This window comes from Gekko japonicus, unplaced genomic scaffold (genome assembly GCF_001447785.1).
Source record: "Gekko japonicus isolate JY-2015 unplaced genomic scaffold, Gekko_japonicus_V1.1 scaffold431, whole genome shotgun sequence".
Lineage (NCBI taxonomy): Eukaryota > Metazoa > Chordata > Lepidosauria > Squamata > Gekkonidae > Gekko > Gekko japonicus.
The window spans coordinates 314885-339279 of record NW_015162492.1 but is presented as its reverse complement, the minus strand read 5'-3'; the positions used below and the strand labels follow the sequence as shown (position 1 = coordinate 339279).

Below are 24395 nucleotides of genomic sequence, written 5' to 3'. Positions count from 1 at the left end.
AGTTTAACTAAAACAAAGGAGCCCCTTGTTAAACAGGAGCTGTCTTCCTTCTCTCTCGCTTTGCTTCAGCCACTGATAAACCCCTCTGTTTTGTAATTAAGTAGCAGTGGTATAGATCTGCAGAGATGGTGGAAGCAAAGCATAGCAGAGGAACCAGAGACTCCCTTCCCACAGCAGCAATCCTGAATTGAATACCTCTGAATCAGTGTGATATAGCAAGCACATCACTGAGAAAAAAGAGGATGGGCAGACAAAAATGGGTATTAGAGACGACTTATTCTGCTTCAGGTCCTGTCGTGGATAGCCCAGGCTAGCCTGATCTGGTCAGATCTCAGGAGCTAAGCAGGGCTGGCCCTGGCTAGTACGTGAGTGTGAGACTGCCAAGGACTACCAGGATCACTACACAGAGGCAGGCAATGGCAAACAACCACTGAACATCTCTTGCCTCGAAAGGCCCATGGAATTGCCATAAATTGGCCGCAGAGTGAGAGCCATAAGCCAGAAATCATGAGCCAAGTATCAGCTGTTTTTACTCTAGGAAGTCACAAGACACAAGCTTGGTGTAGTGGTTAAGAGCGGAGGACTCTAATCTGGAGAACTGGGTTTGATTCCCCACTCCTCCTCCACGTGAAGCCAGCTGGGTGACCTTGGGTCAGTCACAGTTCTCTCAGAACTCTCTCAGCCCCCACCTACCTCACAGGGTGTCTGTTGTGGGGAGAGGAAGGGAAGACAATTTGTAAGCTGCTCCGAAACCCCTTTGGGTAGTGAAGGGCGGGATATAAAGCCAACTCTCCTCCTCCTCCTCCTTTCACATCAGGGTGATCCAGTGACCAGCCTGAGTGGGTAGAGCCACTACAGAATCTAGGAGCTAGAAACTGCATTAACCTATAGCCTCAGCTGGCTAACTACATTGGGCAGCATCATTCAGGTCTGTAGGTGCATGGTTTTAGCCCAGGTAACTCCTTTTAATATAATTTTTATTTCAATTTAAAAACAAACAGACATGTTTATATTAGATGTGAAGCCCAGGTAACTCCCGATACTTACGCAGACTCAAATATTCATCAAGGAAGTTCTTGAAAAAAATTATTTATCTTTAATATCCTCAGTTTCATGCCTTAGCAGAGGGATCTGCAACCTGTGGTTCTAAGAGTAGAATATGATTGAGTACATAAGAACATAAGAACATAAGAGATGCCAATGTTGGATCAGGCCAAAGGCCCATCCAGTCCAACACTCTGTGTCACACAGTGGCCAGAAATACCAGTGCCATCAGGAGGTCCACCAGTGGGGCCAGGACATTAGAAGCCATCCCACTGTTGACCCCCCCCCAAGCACCAAGAAGACAGAGCATCACTTGCCCCAGAGCTCCTAGCTATACCTTGTGGCTAATATCCACTGATGGACCTCTGCTCCATATGCTTATCTAATTCCCTTTTGAAGCCGTCCATGCTTGTAGCCGCCACCACTTCCTGTGGCAGTGAATTCCATGTGTTAATCACTCTTTGGGTGAAGAAGTACTTCCTTTTATCCGTTCTAACCCGACCGCTCTGCAGTTTCATGGAGTGCCCACGAGTTCTTGTATTGTGAGAAAGGGAGAAAAGTACCTCTTTCTCTACCTGCTCTTTCCCATGCATAATCTTATAAACCTTGATCATGTCACCCCTCAGTCGTCTTTTCTCCAAGCTAAAGAGCCCTAAGCGCTTTAACCTTTCCTCATAAATACAAATATGGCTCTTGTTTTTCCTCTGACCGGGACAGCCCGGGCTGGCCCAGTCTCAGAAGCTAAGTGAGGTCAGCCCTGTTTAGTATCTGGGTGGGAGACCAGCACTGTTCCCTCTAAGCTGAGTTAGTGTGAGCTAGCTCACAGTTTTGTAGCCTCCGGCTCACACATTTTTGTCTTAGCTCAGGAAGGACGGCTCCAGAGCAAACTAATTTATACAAGTATCTGAATTGCTTGCTCACAACTTTAATGCCAGTAGCTCACAAAGTAGAATTTTTGCTCACAAGACTCCACAGCTTAGAGGGAACATTGGAGACCAGCAAGGAAGTCCAGGGTTGCAGCCCAGTGACAGATAATGGCAAAACCACCTCTGGGCGTCTCTTGCCTTGAAATCTCTACAGGGTCACCGTAAGTCGGCTGTGACTTGACAGGGGGGGGAAGTTCATTTTGAAAGGAACATCTTTAAGTCAAGGTATATTGAAAAGACAGGAGAGATGCTGGAATAACCAATATGTGAGGGGAATGGCAGGAAAAAGATTTCATGAGGCTAAAGAGTTTCTGAGGTACCCTCTACAAAAAGAAAAATGATAGGGATGAATCGTTGCTGTACTGCATGTGTGAACCATGCACAGATATAAGCCAGTGCACTAAAACAATTGTGCAGGCTTCTCCTGTGTATATGTATTACTTATTGTGGGATTTCATGTGGCACTTCCTAATAAAGGACTCCCAACTTCAGAAACTTTATGGATTATTAATTGACATGTCAATTATCAGGAATGTCAACTTGAATATTTTGTCTTATGAAAATGGGCTTTCTTAAATATTGGCTCTTTGTTTTTTTTTGTTTGTTTTTTTTTAATTTATTTTTTCAATTTTTAACAATTCTAACACTTCAAACAGTGAACAATTAATTTTCCAATTACATTCACATCCTGTAAATAGTTCCTGCGTATGTACAACGTTATAACATGTTCAAAGAATTACAATACATTACTCATCACACTTCCGAATATGATTTCAGTAGAAAGATAACAGACCGGATTTTGATTGGCTGTTTAATTATATAGTGATGCTGACCCCTGCCTTGGCACGGATGCTCAGGCACATAGTGGTCCATACTGACCCCCAACAGCAACAGCTGAAGAAACTGGCATAGCGTGAGTCTGAGCTCTTGGAATGGAGTTTTCCTTTGCGTCTGTGTGCTGTACTTGATCCTTGTGATTATTTCATACCCACACCCTGATCTCGCCTTGCTCTTTGTTATAGGGGACCCTCTTCTGTCAAACAGTTTTATTGAAACGGGTATCACAGGGCCAGCTGGCCCTCCTGGGCTTCCAGGGCCGATGGGTAAGTACCTTCCCTGCCCTTATCCTAGCTCTTATGTGAGGCAGAGGATAGCAAGGGTGTTAGCTTGTAACTGGGTAAGTTAGCACATGCAATGGGAAGAAAGTAAACAAATCTAAATCCAGCCTGTTTCTGTTTCTCAGAATCATGGAAAACTGAGTTGTCCTGGTAAACCGATTACCAGTAGGTTCAGGACAGGCAGAAGGCAGTATTTCTTAATACACGGTGGACTGACTTTATGGAATTCATTACCACGAGGCACCAGCTGAGAGGTGGCTTCTAGAAAAGGACTGGATGAATTGAGGGAGGAGAAGTCTGTCTGTAACAGTTCGCTAGTGAGCTGGAAACTGGCTAAATTTATTCAGAGGCATTATGTCTCTGATTAAAAGAACTTTGTTGTTCTTACTTACAAGATGGGAGCCCATGAGGAATTCTGGGAGGGAGAACAGTTTTAAATCTCCCCCCTCTTCCAGGATCGTCTAACTCTCAAGGGCTTGAACAGGTTAATTCTTTATCCCACCTTTTCTTTTCTTTGATCGATGCTCAGCTGCTGTCAGCATTTCATCCCTTCTGAAGCATTTTCTGTCTTTATAAGGCTGATGGTCCCATCCGCCCCCCCCTGTTTCTCTCTTTCGTTTTTCTTTATTAATTTACAAAGTCATATTTTTCTTCATTCCTGGGGAATTCTCCCAAGTGTATATATATACAGACCCTTCCTTGCATGCGGGCTGTCCAGTTGTGCTGCTTTTCTTATCTACACAGAAACTGTGTAGTTTACTATTAGATGCAGTAATATCGTAGTAATATCATTAAATAGTGTCCAACCATGTAGTTCCACCAATGGCACAACATTACTTCCATTTGTGGAGAGGGGATGGTGCTTTCTGCCAGTTCCCTGTGTTGCTATAACCCCCCACTTCCCCCCATGCTTTTTCTGAGTATCTGCTGACAACCCCTCCCCGGAACAAAATGGGGGGGGGGGGGTTGCTCAGTTGGCTACAGCTGGAAGGAGAACTGGGAAAGCCCCACTCTGCTATGTGGATGGTTGGATGCATGCCATTATTTATATGTTTTAATCAGTTTATTACATCTGCATGGTTTTTGTATATGCATGTTATTTATAGGACTTGTAGTCAGTCGATTAAATCTGCATTAATCTGCATAGGTATGGACAATGCTTGGTTTTAGATGATGCAAACAGAGGCCAGGGCAGCTACCCTCCTGGAAGAAGGTTTGTGTGTGTGTAAGAAAGGGAAAAGGGAAGGCCTCTTCTGCAACCCCGCTTTCCATCTGAAGTTTTTGTGTATTCATATAATAAAACAACAACGTTTCTGAAAATCTTTAGATGTTTAATCAATGGAATATTCTGGACTAGATAGATGTTTGGTCTCATTCAGCCCAGAAGACATGCTCAGTTTCAAGCTCTTGCCTCAGACTAGCCTACTTCTTTATAAGGCTACCAGGGAAAGTGCATGGGGCCCGTGACAGATTCAAACAACCAAGCAAGGATCCGATGCACTCAAGTGGCACAGAATGGGGAAAGGAGGAAGTCACGCTGCAGCTGGAGGACCAAATGTTTTGCCAGAGCCTATTAGATAACTGGGTTACAGTGACCTCTGGTGCCAGTTCTGACAATTGCACTTTTTACAAGAAAACTCTTGGCTGTCCAGGGGATGTGGGAAGGGTCAGGTTGCTGCAAGGCTGTCCAGAATTCCCATGGGGAATTCCCGTAGTTTAATCATATTTTAATGCCCACCAGAAGCTGCCTTCTATTGAGTCATATTATTGATCCATCTAGCCCGGGGATCTGTTAGAATTCTGCAGGGCCCGCAAGACAGAGATGTTCCGCCAAGCATATGACTGAGGACAGCAACAGTTTTAATGGTTTTAATGATTAACAGCTCTAATAACTATCTGCTCCACTACCCGCTTCCATCCCCCTCCCCCACTGCTAATATAAATTTGGGGGGCTAGAATTGGATTACGACGCCATGTGGGGGGTTTAATTTAACCTATTTTTATTCTAGACAGTATTTTAGACTGTTTATTGGATTTTATATGTTTTATAAAGCTATGTTGTGAACCGCCCTGAGCGGGAAGGGTGGTATAAAAATCTAATCAAATAAATAAATAAATAAAAATAATCTTACTCAACAGCACCCTCTGGCTACTGAGATTTCAGCAGCCTCGCTTATACATTTTCAAACATACATTTGCAGCCGTAAAGGCTAGAAACTTGCTTCTTTAAAAAAGAAAGACATGCTGTTAGAGACTCCCAGAAACATGTTCTGCACTCTGTGCCTTTCTCTTGCTAGTCCAGAGTAGAGGCATACACACAGCCGTTGGCCTGCAATCGATGTGAGACGCAGGGAACAATCCTAAACAGCTTTACTCAGAAGTATGTCCCATTGTATTCAGTGGGGTTTGCTCCCAGGAAGTTGTTCTAAGGGTTCCAGTCATGGGCTACTCATGTAATAGGTTGATCCCCTGTGGGAGAAAAACAGGAATCCTGGAAGATTTTGTTGGTGGTTGAGGAGTGATGGACATAAGGAATCATAAAGGACCATTTCAACAAAAGAACACATTTTTTAGTCAAGCCTGGGGAAAATGCTGGGATCCAGATTATTGGAAAGTAGAGAGAGCATTTGAGCAGGATATAAAATGCATTTAAGCAGTCAGAATAGTATCAAGCATGCTTGTAAGTACCAAATGCTGTAATGATCACAGTAAGGTAACTATTCCCAGCGCCCCCACTCACACACTGCATGAGGAGTAAACTCAAGAGAGACATCAGTGGGGGAGGGAAAGAAGATGGTAGGGTAGGGAAGACAGAGGGCTATGTTACAGGGGAGGAGCTGTGGCTCACTGGCAGAGCATCTGATTTGCATGCAGAAAGTCCCATGTTCAATTCCTGGCATCTCCACTTTAAAGGATCATGCTAGATGATGTGAAAGACCTCTGGCTGAGTCTCTGGAGAATTGTCAGTCAGAGTAGACAATACCGGCCTCGATAAACCAAGGATCTGACTCATGATGAAGCAGCCTATGTGTGTGGCTGTCTGTTCCGTGGTGTTCTTGCCTATCCTGAATGGAGTTCTGTCTGTGGAAATCCCAAGGATCCAGGCAGCCTTTAGATCTACAGAAACTGGGAGGCTTTGGAGTTCCAGCAGTGGAGCTGATGGTCGTAGCAAGGACTTGAGCAGAGATCCCAGTAAAAATCCAAGGCAGAGATCCTGAGAACAGCACTTTGCTTCATTGGAATGTGGGGGAGACTTGATAAATTAGAGGCGGAGACCTCTTTTGTCAGAAAAGAAGATGGCAAGACAATAGAGCACTGTGCATAAGAGCACCTTGATTGAACCAATTATCTTGAACAATAGCTGAAGAGCCTTCAGTGTGTGATTGAGTCAGTTTTCCTGTGGGCAGCAGTCATGCCAGGGTGTGTCCCTCTGAGATTAACGCACTGCTGGAGTCTTTCTCTGGACCGCCCTTTGGTTATCCTGTCAATGATGAAATCAGGATGGGCATCCCCCCCCCCCAGTCCTTCTGCCAATTTGGATCCAAAATACTCCAGAACTAGACTCTGAGTATGGCAAACAATTGGGTGGTCACCATGTGAGATGACAGGGTAGAAGAAGAAGAAGAGATTGGATTTATACCCCGCCCTTCACTTGGAGTCTCAGAGTGGCTTACAAACTCCTTTCCCTTCCCCTCCCCACAACAGACACCTTGTGAGGTGGGTGGGGCTGAGAGAGCTCTGACAGAAACTGCTCTTTTTCAAGGACAGCTGTGCTAGAACTATGGCTTGCCCAAGGTCATCCAGCAGCTGCAAGTGGAGGAATGGGGAAATCAAACCTGATTCTCCCAGATTAGAGTCCGTGCACTTAACCACTACACCAAACTGGCTCTGGGTAGAGGTGTCTGAAATGTATGTCCTGGCCTGAATGAAGGAACAGAGATTGCAAAGTGACTGAGAAACCCTCATGCTTCTGTCCATGCCTACAGTCATCTGGCCACACTGTTTGGGGCATGAGCTTGTTTTGCTCTGACCAGTCAGAACTGAGCGCTCTCTGTGCTGTATCCCAATCACATGGATGCCAAGAAAGAGCAAACCTGCCTGAAACCAGGATCAGCAACAGGCAGCACTTGGCCCTAGTCCACCCTGGTTCACTGATTCCTGATGCACACTCACAGCTACCAACAGACATGAAAAAGACATATGAAGGGACTGCAGAAATGGGATTTGCAGGCAAGCTGCTTTGGAAGGTTAAGGTTGGGGTTCTGGGCTATCAGGACCACCCTTTCTCGTCACATTGACTTTCCAGCAAAAGTAATGGCCAACCAAGGTTGTAAGTCACCTTTCTCCATCTAGGTCCTTCGGGGCCGGCTGGGAAGCCGGGATCACCAGGCCGTGATGTAAGTATACCACATTTCTGAGGAGGGTGTTGGGTTTCCAGGGGTATCAGTGTGGCTGAAGTATGTGGTTCATTTCAGAAGGGACACAGATTTTCCCAGGCACTGGAATCTCCAGTATTTGGGGAACTGAACTGTGGATTATACCAGGAAGTGTAGGTTACGCTTCCATTTCGGGTCGGCCTGTTCCTTTGCCACTTGGATCCAGTTCCTTGCTGTGTTCAGAACTAGGCAGACTAGCTTGAGAGCGGATGCCAGGCAGAAGTGGGAAGAAGCTGTACTTGTTTCTGATGGTTTAAAAGGACTTTGTGTAACATGCGAGCTGCTGAGCTGACCAAAGTCACCAGCCACATATGGGGCTCACCAGAGGCTCAGTAACGCTCCCGTTTTTCCTGACTGCCTAGGAGTGCAAAATCTGTTAGATGTGGAGGTGGGCAGAGCTGGCAGGTCATGATGTATGGATCGTGGGCAGCCCGTAGCGAACAACTGTTTGCTTAGGGGGCCTGCCATTATATGTCTGTGTGGTACTGCTCATACGTCTAAATAATAACTAAATAATGGTCCCGGTCACATAGGCAGGAAACTGCAGGGGGGGGACGTGGCTGTTAGCCCCGGGGCTAAAAACCGCGTGGTTGCTCGAGCAGACCTACCTATCGAGGTCCCGTGGAGGTCCCGTGGTAGGGGGGTGGTGCCGATCACTCCACAGTCCTGCGGCGCGGCAAAGAAGCGGGGCGCGGGGCAAATGGGTTGGTTGTTTTTGTTTTAAAATGTAATTGTGCGCATGCTCCCTTGGGTGCGGGTGCGCATCCATGGAGACTTTGGAAAAAACCCATTTTCTGAGGGGACATGGGCGGGCGCCGGAACTACCTCCGGAAACGCGATCAGACGCCCGCCCTTGCCCTGCGGTTTCAGGAAACTAGTACCTCCGAGGTACTAGTTTTTTACTGCGCGTCTTTGGCGGGAAGCCTCGGTTGTGCCACGGAAGCCCGACACTTCCCAGATGTGCCGGTGAGATTGCGCCCGGAAACTCCGCCTATCTTCCGTCCCTCTAGGGTGGCTAATGCTCCATGTGACCGGGGCCAATATATAAAAGTGGTTTATTGCATATTATAGTTCTTCCATCTGGCTTTAAACAACAGTCCCCGAGCATGTCCCTATAGATTTCACACCATCGCCTTCAATGCACTCCTGCCTGGCAAAGTTCTGGCTGCTTCTGCACCCCAGCTGGCTTCAGTCAGGCGGCTGCCCCTTCCTCTTGGCGGGGGAGGGGAGGGAGGCAGGTGCCCAGGAGGGAGGCGTGGCGAGCAGCAGGTGTCCCGGCTCAGCAGCCCTCCCCTCTGGCCTCCCAGCAGCAGCATAGACGGCTGGGGCAGCAGCAGGCGGTGCAGAGTCACTGGTTGCTGGGCTGAGGGCAGTGACCACAGGGGGAGGGGGAGCCGAGGACTGGGGAGGGGCCCATAAAAACTATGGAGGGGCTGATCGTAGGCTGTCATTTACTTGGCAGGTCGCACCATTTGTAGGTGTCATTGAGTGCCTTGATGTGGGGCGATATAGAACCTCTGGTGGGGAAGGGTGGGGATGGCTCCAGTTTTGGTCCGGGTTGGCCGAAAAGAACTGTGCCCCCCCTTTCATACGTGGATGTGCAGGTTGACATGCACATATGCAGTTACACACAGCCTCCCAGAGGAGAGGGTAGAGTACAATCGGTGACTCCTTTGGCACTGATAGGGCTTGAAGAAGGGTGGAAGAGCCTCAGTCAGCAGCTTCTCCGGGGGTCTTTTTCAGCTGCAGAGTCTGGCAGGTCCCTCTGGGACAATCTCCCCTTTCTAGCTAGGAGAGATTTCTAGGGCGAAGCAGCAGAGGTTGTGCTCTTCCCCACCCTGCTCCCTTTGGAAAGAGATTAGCAATTAAAGTCGGGCGTCTTGGGGCACTTGCCCACCTGTGCTGACCCCTGATGCCAGCCTTGGCACAGTTCTATGTATTAGGCATAGACCCCCCGTTTGGTGGACCCCCTGTCCACCACTGCAACTCTGGGAACAGGCCATGGAGACCTCCCACTGCTTACTGCTTACTACCATTCCCCACTGGCACTTCCAAGAGTTGTGGGAGAAAAATGGGGGAGGAGACACCAGCATCACACTGGGGCACGACATCACTTCTGGCAAAACCAGAAGTGACATCATTACTTCAGGTGCTCCTCTCTAGGATTCACTCAAGAGTTTTGAGCAGGGGTGTCAAGCATACGGCCCATGGGCTGGAACCGGCCCGTTCGGAGCTCTTATCCGGCCTGTGAGCAACTGGTCATTACTTTAATTGCTAAATGGCATCACATGGAGGCACTACACAAGAGCACAGGTTCTCACCCCCTAATTCTTCCTGGCTAAGGGCTAAAGTAAATGAACCTTTGTCTGAGGAAACTCTGAGGGAAACAAGGGCAAGGCTGTAAAAATAGATGGCAACTGCCTGGTTAGAGAGGATATGTGGCAGAAAATGTCTTGTTTGATAATGGAATTGTGATTTCACGCAGGGAATCCCTGGAAAGCCAGGTGCTGATGGGGCAGCCGGAATCCCTGGGGAGAAAGGAGAGAGAGTGAGTATCCTCTCAGATCTGACTACATGGGGTGGACGCAATATCTGGAAAACGATGTTTGCCAGACTGCTAAAATATTTATTAATTATTCCGAACTACCTTTGGCACTTGTGTTCAGGTTAAAGGGATGGAGTCCTGTTTAGGATCCTCTCTTATCAATGTGGCAAGAAACAGGTGATAGTTTTATTCAGAGGGCTGAAAGGCGTTTGAGAGAGGGACTGCTATTCACAGCATACATGCTGATCGTGTTTTCAATTCCGATAAATGAGTTTGGCGAGTTTTCATATTGTTTCAAAACTCTTCCAAACCTGTTTGACCAGAAAGCAACAGTTGGACAAAAGAAGGATACCTATACCCCCATGGGACATGAAGCCTGTCTGTCTACTGCTTATGCTATTACCTTAGTTTTGCAGCCCAAAACAAAAAATCTGCAAAAATCAGTAGCTTCTGCAAAGCTTTCTTATCCCATGTACACATACATATTGTTCCCCTATGAGATGTCCAAAGAAATAAAGAGTCTCACAGAAGTTTCCTCATTTGGTTATCTAGAGACAGGTCCTACTAGCCATGTAATGCTCCCTCTAAGCTGTGGAGTCTTGTGAGCAAAAATTCTACTTTGTGAGCTACTGGCATTAAAGTTATGAGTGAACAATTTGGCTACTGCATAAATTAGTTTGCTCTGGAGCCCTCCTTCCTGAACGAAGACAAAAATGTGTGAGCTGGAGGCTAAAAAACTGTGAGCAAGCTCACACTAACTCAGCTTAGAGGGAACACTGCGGAGGGGCATCTAGGCAAGTCTTAGCCGGTTTGCCCCATCTCTTTATTGTTTTATAGGTCTCTAGTGCTGCAGTAGTTCACTCTTCTTCCTGCTTGTTGACCAGGGGGGGAAATGGCCTGGCCTGCTTTTAAGCTTGATACACTTGAAACCAGGAGGTAAAGCTTTTCTCAGCCTGCAGATGAAAGTTCTCATGGGCCAATGTCTGCAGTTATGCCAGTGATTAAAGGACTGCTGCAAAGGCTGGTTGAAAAAGTTGGCATGCCTTCATTCACCTTAGTCTAGAACCTGAACTGTGACTGTGGCAACAGGCAGGAACTGACAGGCACCCGGGCAGCTTGTAGCACCAGGGACAGAGCAATCTCCTGTTGGCACCCTTCTTCCTGGACTGTGCTATCGAAGAAGCGGACACTTTCCTCCAGGATAGATAGGCGAGGAGGAGGAGGAGGAGAAGAAGAAGAGGAGGAGGAGATTGGATTTATACCCCACCCTTCACTACCCGAAGGAGTCTCAGAGCAGCTTACAATCTCCTTTCCCTTCCCCTCCCCACAACAGACACCCTGTGAGGTAGGTGGGGCTGAGAGAGCTCTTTCGAGAACTGCCTTTGAGAGAACAGCTCTGAAAAAAACTTGTTACTGACTCAAGGTCATACCAGCAGCTGCATGTGGAGGAGTGGGGAATCAAACCCAGTTCTCCCAGATTAGAGTCCGCACTCCTAACCACTGCACCAAATAGGAGGGCAACTAGAATGGTCACTCTTGCCTGTATGTGTGGCCTGGAATAAATTTCGAGGCACTCCGCCAGACTTTGTTGCTGAGGAGGGGCATAACAATTTTTTGGTGCTCTCTTTGGAAGCCAGAGAGGAAGGAGAAGCAGGACACAATCAGACTCCTGTGTTTTTTCTTTGCCAGGGACCACCGGGATATCCTGGCCACAGAGGTCTGGATGGAGAGCATGTAAGTGGGTGGAGCGGGGCACCGGGAAGAGAAATACACTGTCATGGAAGGCAAAAGACATCTGGTCACTTAGTGGCAAGTCCCTGCTACTAATCTACAAGGGGCACCATTTTCCAGAAAGCATCTTCTGCGAGCCTTTTGGCTTTCACAAAAAAACGCACCCCAAAAAACCCTCTTCCGGTACCCCGTGGGATGTCTCGTGCCTGTCTCACACTCTTGCACTCCAGATATCACCCATGTCCCCATGTGACTGAGCACTGCTGGAACATTAAATGACCAGGAGTAGGCCAGGATACTGTTTCCTCATTTTCATGGAATGCCTGCCCCTTCGTTGATCTTCCCCTTTCACAGCTGTGTCTGTGGTAGCCAGCAGCAATCACAAGCTCTAGATTGTGCCCCTGAAATGCAGGAGGTATCTTCCAGCTGAGTGATAGCTAAGCTGACTGTGTGCATCCCTCTTTCAAAATTGCAGGCAGCATCTCCCTCTCCAAGACTTCCATGTGGCTCTGTTGTTGGGCCGACCTGGGCTCATGGGGTGTGCCACCACCTGGTAGGGGCTGCCTCTATCCTGTTTGTGGTGCTTTAGACATGTGCAAAGTCACCCATTGTTTAACTTGTTTCCTTTAATGCTGTCTCTTGTTCTGTTTCAGGGTGAACCAGGCCCAAAAGGTGAACCAGGCGAAAAAGGCACCTGGGTAAGTTCTGGACAGCAGCACCCTTGATTTCTCACCGCTTCCCCATTTCTTAGCTATTTGCGCTCTGTGCCAGAGACACCCATCCTCTGAAAACAGCTGTAGAAGTCTACCCAATGCCCACGATCCATCTGCCATCAGATCCAAAATGTAGGGTATCTCCTCTGCAAAGGCTGAAGAAAGTGTCACATAAAGGATTGGGAAAAATAGAGGGTCCTTTTCCCTTTATCTTGAGGTTTCTTGATGCATTTAAGAGTCATGGTAGTCATGTTTGTATTCTGTCTCACACACACACACACACACACACATCAATATCAATCAATCAATCAATCAACCTTTATTGGCATTTTCACACACAAATCAAGGACTCTTGTGGCACCATAAACACTAACAGGTCTATTTGTGAGCCAAAGTCCACTTTGTCCAATGCTGTGGCAGTTTATTGCTTAGAGGCGTGTAATTCCGCATCTGCACATACACACGCAATCACTATTTTACATCCAAATTCTATCATGAGAAAGCCTAAATGGAATTAATTAACTAGATCACACCAATTGAGTATGCTTGCACATATTTGCTGATTTCCCATAATTTATTCTGATGTTGCAAGTCAGAGAGAGGACAAAGAGTAATCTAAGGTCTTCCACGCTGCTTTAGTTCTGGCACCAGCCATTTGCCCACACACTGTCAAGCGTATCTTCACAGCCATAAGAGCTATGAACTTTACTTTTAAAAAATGGGGGGTGGGAATGCTGCATGCGACATTTCATGCCCATTACTAGATTCCACGTTTACATTGCATGGTGATACACACAGCCCTTTTGGTGCTGGCAGATGCAGCCTGAACATTGCCTTGCAAAGTGAAAGAACATTTCCCCAAAAGAGAAACAGAAGGGTCTGGGTAAACTAATGTGTGATCCACGAGTTGTGTCCCAGTTGGAGTTGCTGACTTTTCAACCAGCTCCTGAAGTGGCGGTGCCTGAAGGGCAACTTGATGTGCAGAAATTAACAAGTCGTAGTGCTTCTCTCCATGCTAGAAAAAGGCTAACCCGCTGATTTTTGTAAATCAAGCTGCTGTTAAAGGCACAGGAGCAGACCAGGCTGTTTGTTTCTGAGCAGTTGGCAGCCCTGTTCCCAGCATCCTCTGCCAGAGGTCTTGAGATACACCATCATCCACAGGACACATGTGGTTGCTTCATTGGTGTCATTAAAATATTGCCACCCCAAGCAGGTGCCTACATTGTTTGTGCAGTGAGGCTAACCCTGCATGCCACCTGGACATTTCTTTGCAGAAACAAACTGCTACAAGAGTTTTGAACCCACCCCACTACCATAGAGGCTCTGTGCCTTAAACAGTTCCATATAGGCAGAAATTCAGCAGTTTTCCCAATCCGTCCATTTTCACGCTAAGAGAAACCTCACCCATGGAATAGTTTCCTATCGCGCACCTGTTGAAATCACAGAGCCTCTCTCATGAAGAAGAGATTATCTTACCTATGATAAAATTTGTGTCTTGCTGGGAGAAGGAATTCAAATCACCATGTGTGAGGACTTTTCAAGGAATGTTTGTGCTCTGTAAACCTAACAATGAATCACTCCCACCACCACCACCCTTTCTGACCCCATCAAAACAACAAATGCAGGTCATGGATCACAGCCCGTGCATCCTTACAAAGTTCTTTTTTGTTTTTCTGAGCTGCTCCTGCCATGACCAGATAACCCCATTCCTTGAATGTCATTTCCCCACTACCATCACCACCACTACTTCCATGCAATTTTTGGTCCCCTGTTATAGCACAGTGAACTGGGAAGAGCACATGCTTTTAACCAGAAGGTCTCCGGTTAAAGAGCCAGTTTGGTGTAGTGGTTAAGTGCGCGGACTCTAATCTGGGAGAGCCGGGTTTGATTCCCCACTCCTCCACTTGCACCTGCTGATGTGACCTTGGGTCAGTCACAAGCTCTGGCACAGCTGTTCTTGGAAAAGAGCAGTTTGTGTCAGAGTTCTCTCAGCCCCACCCACCTCACAGGGTGTCTGTTGTGGGGAGGGGAAGGGGAAGGAGTTTGTAAGCTGCTCTGAGACTCCCTTGGGTAGTGAAGGGCGGGGTATAAATTCAATCTCTTCTTCTTCTTCTTCTTCTTTAGTCTTCAGTGAAAGGGATCTCAGGTAACAGCTCTGACAAAGAGCTAGGTGGACCTGTCTTCATAGATTGACACACCCAGATGCTACTGCCAGTTAAGACGGGAACTAAGAACACAGCCTTAAGGAATGTAATTGACAGCAGCGAGAGAATAGTGGGTTGGAGAGGGTGAAGAAGATGGCAAAGAGGCTTTGGAGAGAGGACAGATAATGCAGCCCTTGTTGGGGATGAGTCACATATCTGTCTGCCACACGGGTCCTAAAGCCATAGAGAGGAATGAGCAACGACTCTTAAAAGACACAGGTTCTCCTTCGACCCATGGTGTGTTAGCAGCCACCAGAAAGAAGGTAAAGCCAATTGCTGTCCCAATAATGCGGTATGTTCTGGGCTAGAGAGACAGCAAACAAAAAGGCAAAAGACAAGCTTCAGTTGCAGTGTCCTTAGAGGGACTTTAAAGGAGTATCGTTAGAGTTGGGGAGGGTAGTTGGGTAGCCTTGTCCTAGGATTCTCTCTTTCTACTCGTCTCTCTCTTCCTTCCTCTCCCCTGCCTTCCTTTTTCCTCATTGCATCCACATACCAGGGGGATCAGGTATTCAGGACTGGTATGCTGGCACCTAACACTTCTGCATTGTGTCTTTCCCTGATTTTGGCCCCTGTCACAGCAATGTTCAGTTATATCTGGGATACTTAAGAGTGTTCTTCACATTTCCTGTAAATGCAAATGGAAAGCCAGAATATCCCCCCCCCCCCCTTGTAAGGACAGGTTCTGCAATTTATCCTTCAGTGAAATGATAACATTCATAACAAGTTGCAAACAGCAGGAGAATGCCAGGCACAACATCCTAAAGCCTACTTCTCATTGAGGTGATCACCTTCTACCTGGGCTAGAATGTAAGTGGGAGCTTTCAGACTGGAATGCTCCAGTTTGGGGGAAAAAGATGTTCCCTACATATCCAAAAACAAGCATATCAAAGAGCAGGCTAGATCTGTTCTCCATGACACCTAGCTTTCTCTGTGCAGGGAATTATTTCCATACAGAGACATTTAAATCAAGTGACCTCTGCCCACAACCTGAAGTGGCACTGTTCAGGTATAGGTTTACCATCTCAATGCAAACTAGGACTAAGAGTGTGCCAACTGCAGTATTCTGCAAACGGATATACATTCCCGCCCCCAGCTATAGCAAGGGCAGGAGTGAGCCCTGAAACTAATTCTGCAGGGCTGATTCAGCTCATGTGAGGAAAATCTGACCAGGAAGGTGCTTATTGGCCTATAACTATATCATCACCTGGACCTGTAGTCATTTTGCAACATTCAAAACAACCCCTTTGTGAATTGAGTTGTTTTCCAAGATCATCTGCTGTACAACTTAATGTTTAAATAACCCCCCCACATAATCAGGGACCACATAACTGGCACTGTGATGGAATGGTGTGTGTGTAGAGAAGACCCCTGTGGTCAGCCCCCCCCCCCCAGTTGTGTTGTTTACATTTACCTCATCTGTGCAGGAGCTACTTACATAAAAGCAGCTCCCATTTGATTTAGGTACAGCATAAAATACACTAGGGTGGATTAATCCTGGGAGGTTAATTAATTTACTGTATCAGCATTCCCTGACCTGGATAGCCCAGGCTCGCCTGATCCAGTCAGATCTCAAAAGCTAAGCAGGGTCAAGCTCTGGCAAGTACTTGGATGGGACACCTCCAAGGAATACCAGGGTTGCTAAACAAATGGAGGCCATGGCAAACCACATCTGAACGTCTCTTTCCTTGAAATCCCCACAGGGCCCCCATGTGTCAGCTGTGACTTGATGACCAAAAAAGAACAACACCAGCAGCCATTTGGTGTAGTGGTTAAGTGCGCGGACTCTAATCTGGGAGAACCGGGTTTGATTCCCACTCCTCCACTTGCACCTGGCTAGATGACCTTGGGCAAGCCGTAGTTCTGTCAGAGCTGTTCTTGAAAAAGAGCTGTTTCTGTCAAGAGCTCTCTCAGCCCCACCTACCTCACAGGGTGTCTGTTGTGGGGAGGGGAAGGGAAAGGAGTTTGTAAGCCGCTCTGAGACACCTTTGGGTAGTGAAGGGTATAAATCCAAGCTCTTCTCCTCCTCCTCCTCTTCTTCTTCTAAAGGGGGGGGAAAATCATTATTTGCTTTGCCTGTTTGATAATGTATGTGCATGCAACGACAAGTGCTACCTTGGGAGAGCCATCCCTTTTAGTAAGAGCTGGAAGAATCTCTCTTGAAGAGGTCGGCAACCAGTTTTTTCCTAAGCACTTCTTAGATAAAATAATTAACACTTTTTAAAGTTACTCCCAGTTAATCAAGGGCAAATCAACAGCACAGCTTTAATTGATCAGAAGAATGTTGATAATTTGTCTAACTGAGGCATTGAGTAAATACTGTAGCCCCATTTGAAACATACTGATCTGGAAGGTAAATGCCACACTCCTTCACGGCTTGGGAGAAACATCTTGTAGTCTCTTCCCCCTCCCTTCTCATGGGAACACACATTACTGAGGTCCATGTTTGCTGTAGGACAGGCGTCCCCAACCTTTTTGGGCCTGCAGGCATTTTTGAAATTCTGACACAGGGCAGTGGGCACAATCACAAAATGTCTCCCACAGGAGGTGGAACCATTCACAAAATGGCTGCCACAACAGGCGGACCAACCACAAAATGGCAGGGAGAGAGGTTCTATATAACTCTGATAGCAGTTCCTCAACATTTCAGGTGGAAGCTCTGTTTAACCTTTTAATCCGTCCAGCGAATCAAAAGCCCTGCTGTGCAAAATCCCCACCTAGCCCCACCCACTCTCTAAAAGCACTTGACAGGTGCCAGAAAAGGTCGCCATGTTGGAGATCCCTGCTGTAGGTAGTCACAACTCCTAAGGGGTCCATTTAAAAAATGGGGGTAAATTGTCAAAGATAAACAGTTTATGTGAGGATTTTGGTACATGAAACCAATAAGACATCCCTGCTTTCTGTCCGAATCGATGGTTACTGTCCTGTCCCCCTGAGCTGTAGCTTGCAAGGATAATTTTTCTTCCTGGTGGAAGTGAGAGGTGCCAGTCCTATCGTCCTGCCCTCTTCCTGGATGTATCTGTGGAAGAGGGTGAGCAATACCTCAGTGGGGATCTGGTTATTTCATCTTTCTCACCATCCACGCATTCACGCAGACCCCCCAACACCACTGCCTGTAGCACTGTAGGCTGCTACTAACTGCATGCATGCAATCTCCCATTCTTATGCATCCATATCAGCCTAGCAACTTCTAGAGGGAAAGGGTGGTGAATAACATCTTCCTGTCATCTTTTTCTGGCCACCGCATTCCTGTTTGCCAACCTCCAGGTAGGGCTTGGAGATCTCCTACCATTACAATTGATCTCCAGAATACAGAGATCCATTGGAGAAAATGGCTGCTTTGGAGGGTGGACTCTACAGCATTGTACCCTGATGAGGTCTCCCTTCCCCAAACCCCACCTTCCCTAGGTCCCACCCCCCAAAATCTCCTGGTATTTCCCAGGCCAGAGCTGGCAACCTTATTCCAGGCCTTGTGTAGTATATGCCACCAGTCCCTCTATGCCCCTCTCCCAGGAGTGGCAAGTAATGGGGTAAGTAGCACCCTTCCCAGGGTTGGATTCGGCCCCAAGGCTACCAGTTGCTGATTCTTAATCTAGGCTAGATTTTCTTCTGTCCTCTCCCATCCACTTTACATGTTCCTTAGTGTGCCTTGCCAAGCCAGAATGAACATTTGAAGCAGTCAAATAATGGGCTGCAGTTATGCCCATCAAGGAAGTATTTTTTGAAAAGTTATTTTTACATCAGAGGGACACGGGAAGCAGCAGAGATCCTCCTGTTTGTTTGCTGCAGCCGTGGGAGGGGGTGAACCCTCTGCTCGCAGGAGTTCATCTGTTGCTGTTTCACTAAGCTAGTTAACACTACACTGGCTGGAGCTTCAGCCGATAAAGTAATAGATTAACCCACTGCTATGTCAGAAAGAGAGAGGGAGAGAGTCTGGATGAACATTATCCAGAGAACTGCAGGAAAGAAGGGAGACCAGAGAAGCATCCATTGTTTATATTCCATTTTATTTTTATTTTTTGCATTGTGAGGACGAGAGGGGGGAATCATTAGGAATTGAGGAATACAGCCCTCCCTGTGCTGTTACAGTGGTTTCACCTATGGCATAGCTATAGGTCCTAGAGCACTGATCAGGACTCACAAGTGGGTTATGTCTCAGCAGATGCGTAGAGTTCCCTTGAAATTTCTACTTCCCTTATAAATACACAGAACTACAATGCCCAGGGTTCCCAAGCTAGCAAGTCTGGGGAAAGCAGAGAGAGAAAGAGGAACATTACATATATTTTTTAAAAGATTAAATGGGCCCCATGCTGTAAGTGTTGGAGTCAAAGGTGAGTCCTGAGTAGGGCTGTCAACCTCCCAGTGGTGGCCGGAGATCTCCCGCTATTACAACTGACCTCCAGGTGACAAAGATCAGTTCACCTGGACAAAGTGGCCACTTTGGAAGGTGGACTCTGTGACATTATACCCTATTCCCTCCCCTCCCTAAACCCCACCCTCTTCAGGCTCCACCCCCAAAATCTCCCTGTATTTCCCAACCCAGAGCTGGCGAGCCTAGTTCCTGAGCCTAGAACGTTTATCGGTGTGACAGGGATAGGGATTTTGACGAGAGGTACACTCTGAGCCTGCAGCCTGCGACATATGAGCATGCCTCCTGCCTTAGCGGCCGCCTGGGCCTAAGACAATGGCTTGGCTTGCTCGTTCTGCCCCTGGCGGGCGAGGTCTCCATCACACGGTGAGAAAAGCCCTCAGCTTCAGAGAAGGGCATGGTGGGATCGCAGCCCACATAACTCGTCCCTCTCACTACAGCCAGGGTGGCAAAGAAGGTGAAATGGGTGGGAGGCATTGGGGGCTTGCTGCAGCCTGCAAGGTTGTTTCTATTCCGGCTGCAAAATACGGCACCGTCTACTTGGGTGTAAGTACTGTTGGACACAGCATTGCCGACTTGCACGGGAACATGCATAAGATTGGGTTGTGGGTAGAAGTCCAGTCAGTTCTCTCCGGGTTGCATTCCTAGGTGGTGGAATACGACTGCATCTGGGGTAGGACAGGTCAGGCATCATACGGTGTGGCACAGGAAGCTCCCCCAACTTCCTAAGGGACAGGCTGTCTTCTGTGGGAAAGATTCCATTAGGCAGAACAGCAAGTGCAGCAGGGAAGGAAATGTGGGCGTGCGTGCATGTTTTTTCAGTGTTCCCTGTGACGTTCCCTCCCCACCCATGATATGGATTCCCCACAAACTGCACCAGCTGAATGCTCCCCCACCCAGTGGATTGTATGTGCATGTCGATGATAATAACCCCAGCACCTTGATGCGCTTCCTTGCAATGACCGGGTTGCTCTCCCCTCTTAATATTTGCATTGGCACCCCTTTGCACACAGCCCTGGGGGAGGGCTTAAATGGCTGAAACAAGTTAATTCCCCCAGCCTCCTTTCTCCCCCACCCCTGCACACACACTCTTGTGCGTTCCCTTCACGGCTGTATCTGTCTCTTTCGTCCGCAGGGGGAGGGGTTACACCAGCTCCGAGAGGCTTTGAAGATTTTAGCTGAGAGGGTTTTAATCTTGGAAACAATGATTGGGCTCCATGGTGAGTAGAGACAGACAGAAAGAGAGAATCCCCAGGCCAGGAGGCTTAGGGAAAAGGGGGCCACCCTGTGGGTGGCAGAAAACCCATACCGAACACAGACCCACAAGACACGTATACTGGCTTGCCATGTGCTTGACCAGTGCGTTTTGCGGTCCTTAGCTGATTGCAAAGACCAGGATGTGTGTTGAGGTTCTGTTGTAGGCAGTCTTGTGTTCAGATCGGGGGGACACAAGGTGAGCAGTTTTACTGCAAAGGTTGTGCATGGAGAACGAGTGTGTGAGCAACGACATCATCGCCATGTGGTCCAGCTGCATAAGTCTAGGTCCTGAAAACATCAGATCTGTCTGCCGTGGTGTACGGACAGCAGACCCCTTCCAGAACCAAACTTTCTCTCAAAATGTTTAGCTGGGCACCAGTGATATGATAGCGGCAGCGCTGGGGCACAGGACTGCTGACTCCGGTTTTGGCCAGGCCATGAGGATGGGAAAGGTCTCCTGGACCTGCTCTGTGTTCCGAAGACAGTGTGGCCAACTCACAACAAAAGCAGTGGAAAAGGGCACTGATCTGGTTCTGGAAGGATTATGGGAGGCACTGCTTGCCTGTTCCTGGCCACATCTGTGTTTACAGGATACCCTCTGGTGGCAGGAGAAGATAACAGTCACTTGTGCGCTTTTAAACAGAGAAATCATACTTTAAATGCCAATAACAGCACTGGGGAACATCTAGCCAATATTTTTAACTGCAGAATCATTTTACTGGGGCCACTCCGAACCCACTGGTGCGAATATTCCTTCGTTTATTTCACTTTATCCTACCCATCCTCCCAAGGAGCTTTGAGTGGCATGTGTTGAAACTGGGGATCCAGAAGGGAAGATAACAGGACCACCCCTCCAGAGTCTGTAAGTACTAGGGGGAAGGAGCAGGCCTAGACCCTGAAGTGCAGCAGGCAGGAGGTTTTGCTGACTGGGTGGGGACCTGGGCATCCATTTATTTATTTATTTGATTTCTGCCTCACCCTTCCCTGCCGGTGCAGGCCTCGGAACAACATATTATAATACAATCATAAATTAATTAAAATAATTTAAACAATTTTTAAATGCTCAGCTTTGGATTACTAATCATAACTACAGATGGTGTGCCATTTCAGGAACACATAAAATTACAGTTCCATCAGCAGAAGAGTTTAGTCCTGCCAATACTGGGGGAAGGCCCAAAAGGAAGACAACAGAAGGCCCATCAGAGAGGGTTTTCATTCTTCTCTATCGAGGGCCTTGGCCTCTATGGCATATAGGTTGCACTTATATCAACCCTGCTCCCCTTCTGTGTCTGCGGAGGCCTTAGATAGGGTGGCCTATCCCTGGTGGGGTACTTTGGGGGGCATTTCTGGAGGGGGCGGGGACATCCCCAATGCTTGCAAAAGTGCCGTAAGTAACCCCCACTTGCCTGTTCTCCAAGCAGCAAATCCAGCAGAGGAAGCTTGTTCAGGAAGGATGAGCAGATGAAGGTGGGCAGGAACACTTGTGGTGAAAGTAGATGATGGTGGAGAGTCTTGCACAGACCAAAAAACCCCCCTGTTCAGCGTTTCCTAGTGTGCACACAAGTATCCGTGCATGTACCTGGGGCTTTTGCATACTGTGTTCCCTGGAGTAGCAACAGCTTCCAAAATGGCTCACTTATGCAGTCCAGTGAGCCAGCCGACTACTTTTATGGCATAGATGTTGCACTCACACCACCTTTAAAAAGGAATCTCTCTTTAAAGGTCAAAAACAGCACTATGAGTTAGGGCCTTCATGCCGGTTGGGAGCCAGTGAAGGACTGATGACTTTGGGCCTGTTATTTCTGAAGGCTTTTCGACCGGGTAAAGTAGGTGATGCTAGGACATGAATTGTAAGAGCTTTTGAACTCCTCTCTGCCTGGATTCCACAGCAGTCTGGAACGGAGAAGCCAGATCCTGCTCAGGTGCTGCTCTCCTCCAGAGAAGGGGGCTGGCCTGGAGATGGGCAACTTTCCCCTTTCTTCTCCCTGCAAACGCAGCAGCATCTCTCCCCCTGCCCATCCCCTCTCAAGACCCCTGGTGTTCTGATTTGGCTCTCAGCAACAGACTCCCCCCTTCTCCCCCCCCCCATCCTTCTTTCCCCATATCGAGGGTGAATGAATTCGCACTCTGCTCTTCTCAATCTTCACTAGGCCATTAGCTTACAAAGCTTCCTAGAGCAGCAGGCCCAGCTGGAGCTCCTGGCTAGGAGGGTCACCTTGCTGGAAGCTATCATCTGGCCAGGTAACAAAAAAACTAGAAGCTTCACCTCTCCTACCTCTCCTTCTCCCCTTCTTTGGCATGATGCATTCACCATGTGAGCTGCTGGACTGAGAGCCCAGGGCCCGAGGATTCCCACTGCAGCCTGGGCTTTCCCCCCCCCCCCCCCCACTTTTGCATGCCAGGCCAGTTTTCCCTGTGTGTATTCAAAGCCCCATAGAGACAAAGTTTTTGTTTCTTAATTCCGGCATGGCAGCGCTTGTTTGGCCCCTCTTGTTCCATGGCCCCCCATGGGGTGGCTAAGTGGGGAAGGGCATGTCCTCTGGCTACGAAACTCAGGGGGAAGCAGTAGCCCCTTCTCTGTCACCCCAGCATGAATTCAAAGGGAAGCCAGCATCGAAGATGCTCCACTTCTGCAGAAGGGTATCAGTGTTTTTGCAGAATGGCGGTGTTTAATTTGGGGCAGATTTAACCTAAGAGCGCGGGGGCCTGCTGTTCCGAAGCATGTGTGCACGTGCCCAACTCTGTGTATGCTCAATGGCACACTTGTTAAGCCAGCCTGAATGGGGGGGATGCACTTTTGGTCCACCAGGGGGCTGGTGGGTTAACAATGATCTATCCCTATGGGATGAGTGTAGAGGGGGATGCACAACTAAGCACTCTAGGGAACAACGCTAGCAAGGAACTGGGGCAGAAGCAGGGGGTGCCTGGCTTCTGTCTGCACTTGAGGTAACCTCTAGGTAAGAACGGGAATCCCTCGCCGGATAAGACGAAGGTCCGTTTCACAGAGCATGCCAATTTCAACAGCAGCACTCCGGAGGCCTCCAGGTAGGGCTGCCAGCCTCCAGGTGGGGCCTGGGGATCTCCCGCTTTTACAACTGATCCCCAGCCGACAGAGATCAGCTCCCTTGGAGAAAATGGCTGCTTTGAAGGGTGGACTCTGTGGCACTGTACTGTGCCGAGGCCCCTCCCCTCCCCAAATCACACCCTCTCCTGGCTCCACCCCCAAAGTCTCCAGGTATTTTCCAACCCAGACTTGGCAACCCTACCTCCAGGAAGCTCACAAGCCCAACCCAAAGGCGATGGCTTCCCCTGCTGTTCGCCTCCCCCATCTGATATTGAGAAGTATTACTTCCTGTGTACATGGAGGTTCCATTCAGTTGCCATAAAACAGCAGAGAGGCTAAATATCCTCTGAGTGCCAAACTAGCCAGGAGATCAGGACATAGATGATCGGCTGACTTGCTGTTGGCCGTTGTAGGATGGCCCAAACCGGAAGAGAGTCTTTTCTTTCGGGAGGCGGGGCTAACCCTCTTCTCTGGGCTGTTCTCCTTCCCTCAAGTCTTTCCCATGTTGAGGTGTTTGCCCCCGAAGGCAACATACTCTCCGCCCTGCTTGGCAAACAGCAAATTCTGGAGTATAATTGAGAATAGGAAAATGGGTGGTGGTGGGGGGGGGGGAAGGGATAAACACTCCTCCCCCAGGACCTTAATTCAGTTTGGCACTCTGTCCTCTGCCCATTACTATTAAGCCTGGGGGGGGGACTACAGGAGATGCCTTTGTGGATGTCTATCTTGGTCCTAACCCTGGCCACTCCTTTTCCATTGTTCTCTTTCTCCTGACCATGTCAATGGCTGGCATAGTCTCTTCACTGCCGCCCCGCAATCCAAATTTTGCAGTCTAAATAAACTATCCAAATTAATCACAGTTACTTATGTCCCACTATATAGTCTACTTTTGAAAGATTGGGGTTATTACAGAAAAGTGACTTCCAGCACAAAGGGGCTCCTCTCTGTCCTTAAGCTGACCAGTGAAAGTCCTGCACATTCCTCTCAAGCT

General features: G+C 48.1%; 1 protein-coding gene across 1 annotated transcript in view; it reads left to right on the top strand.

Moving 5' to 3' along the window:
- The window catches only part of EMID1 (EMI domain containing 1), a 105096-nt gene that overhangs the window by 79476 nt on the left and 1225 nt on the right, over window positions 1-24395 (top strand). Inside the window, exons 10-15 of the mRNA XM_015406014.1 lie at window positions 2993-3073; window positions 7442-7485; window positions 10010-10072; window positions 11759-11803; window positions 12454-12498; window positions 20219-20303. Coding sequence (XP_015261500.1) covers window positions 2993-3073; window positions 7442-7485; window positions 10010-10072; window positions 11759-11803; window positions 12454-12498; window positions 20219-20303 — 363 coding nt within the window. The remainder of the gene's footprint in view (window positions 1-2992; window positions 3074-7441; window positions 7486-10009; window positions 10073-11758; window positions 11804-12453; window positions 12499-20218; window positions 20304-24395) is intronic.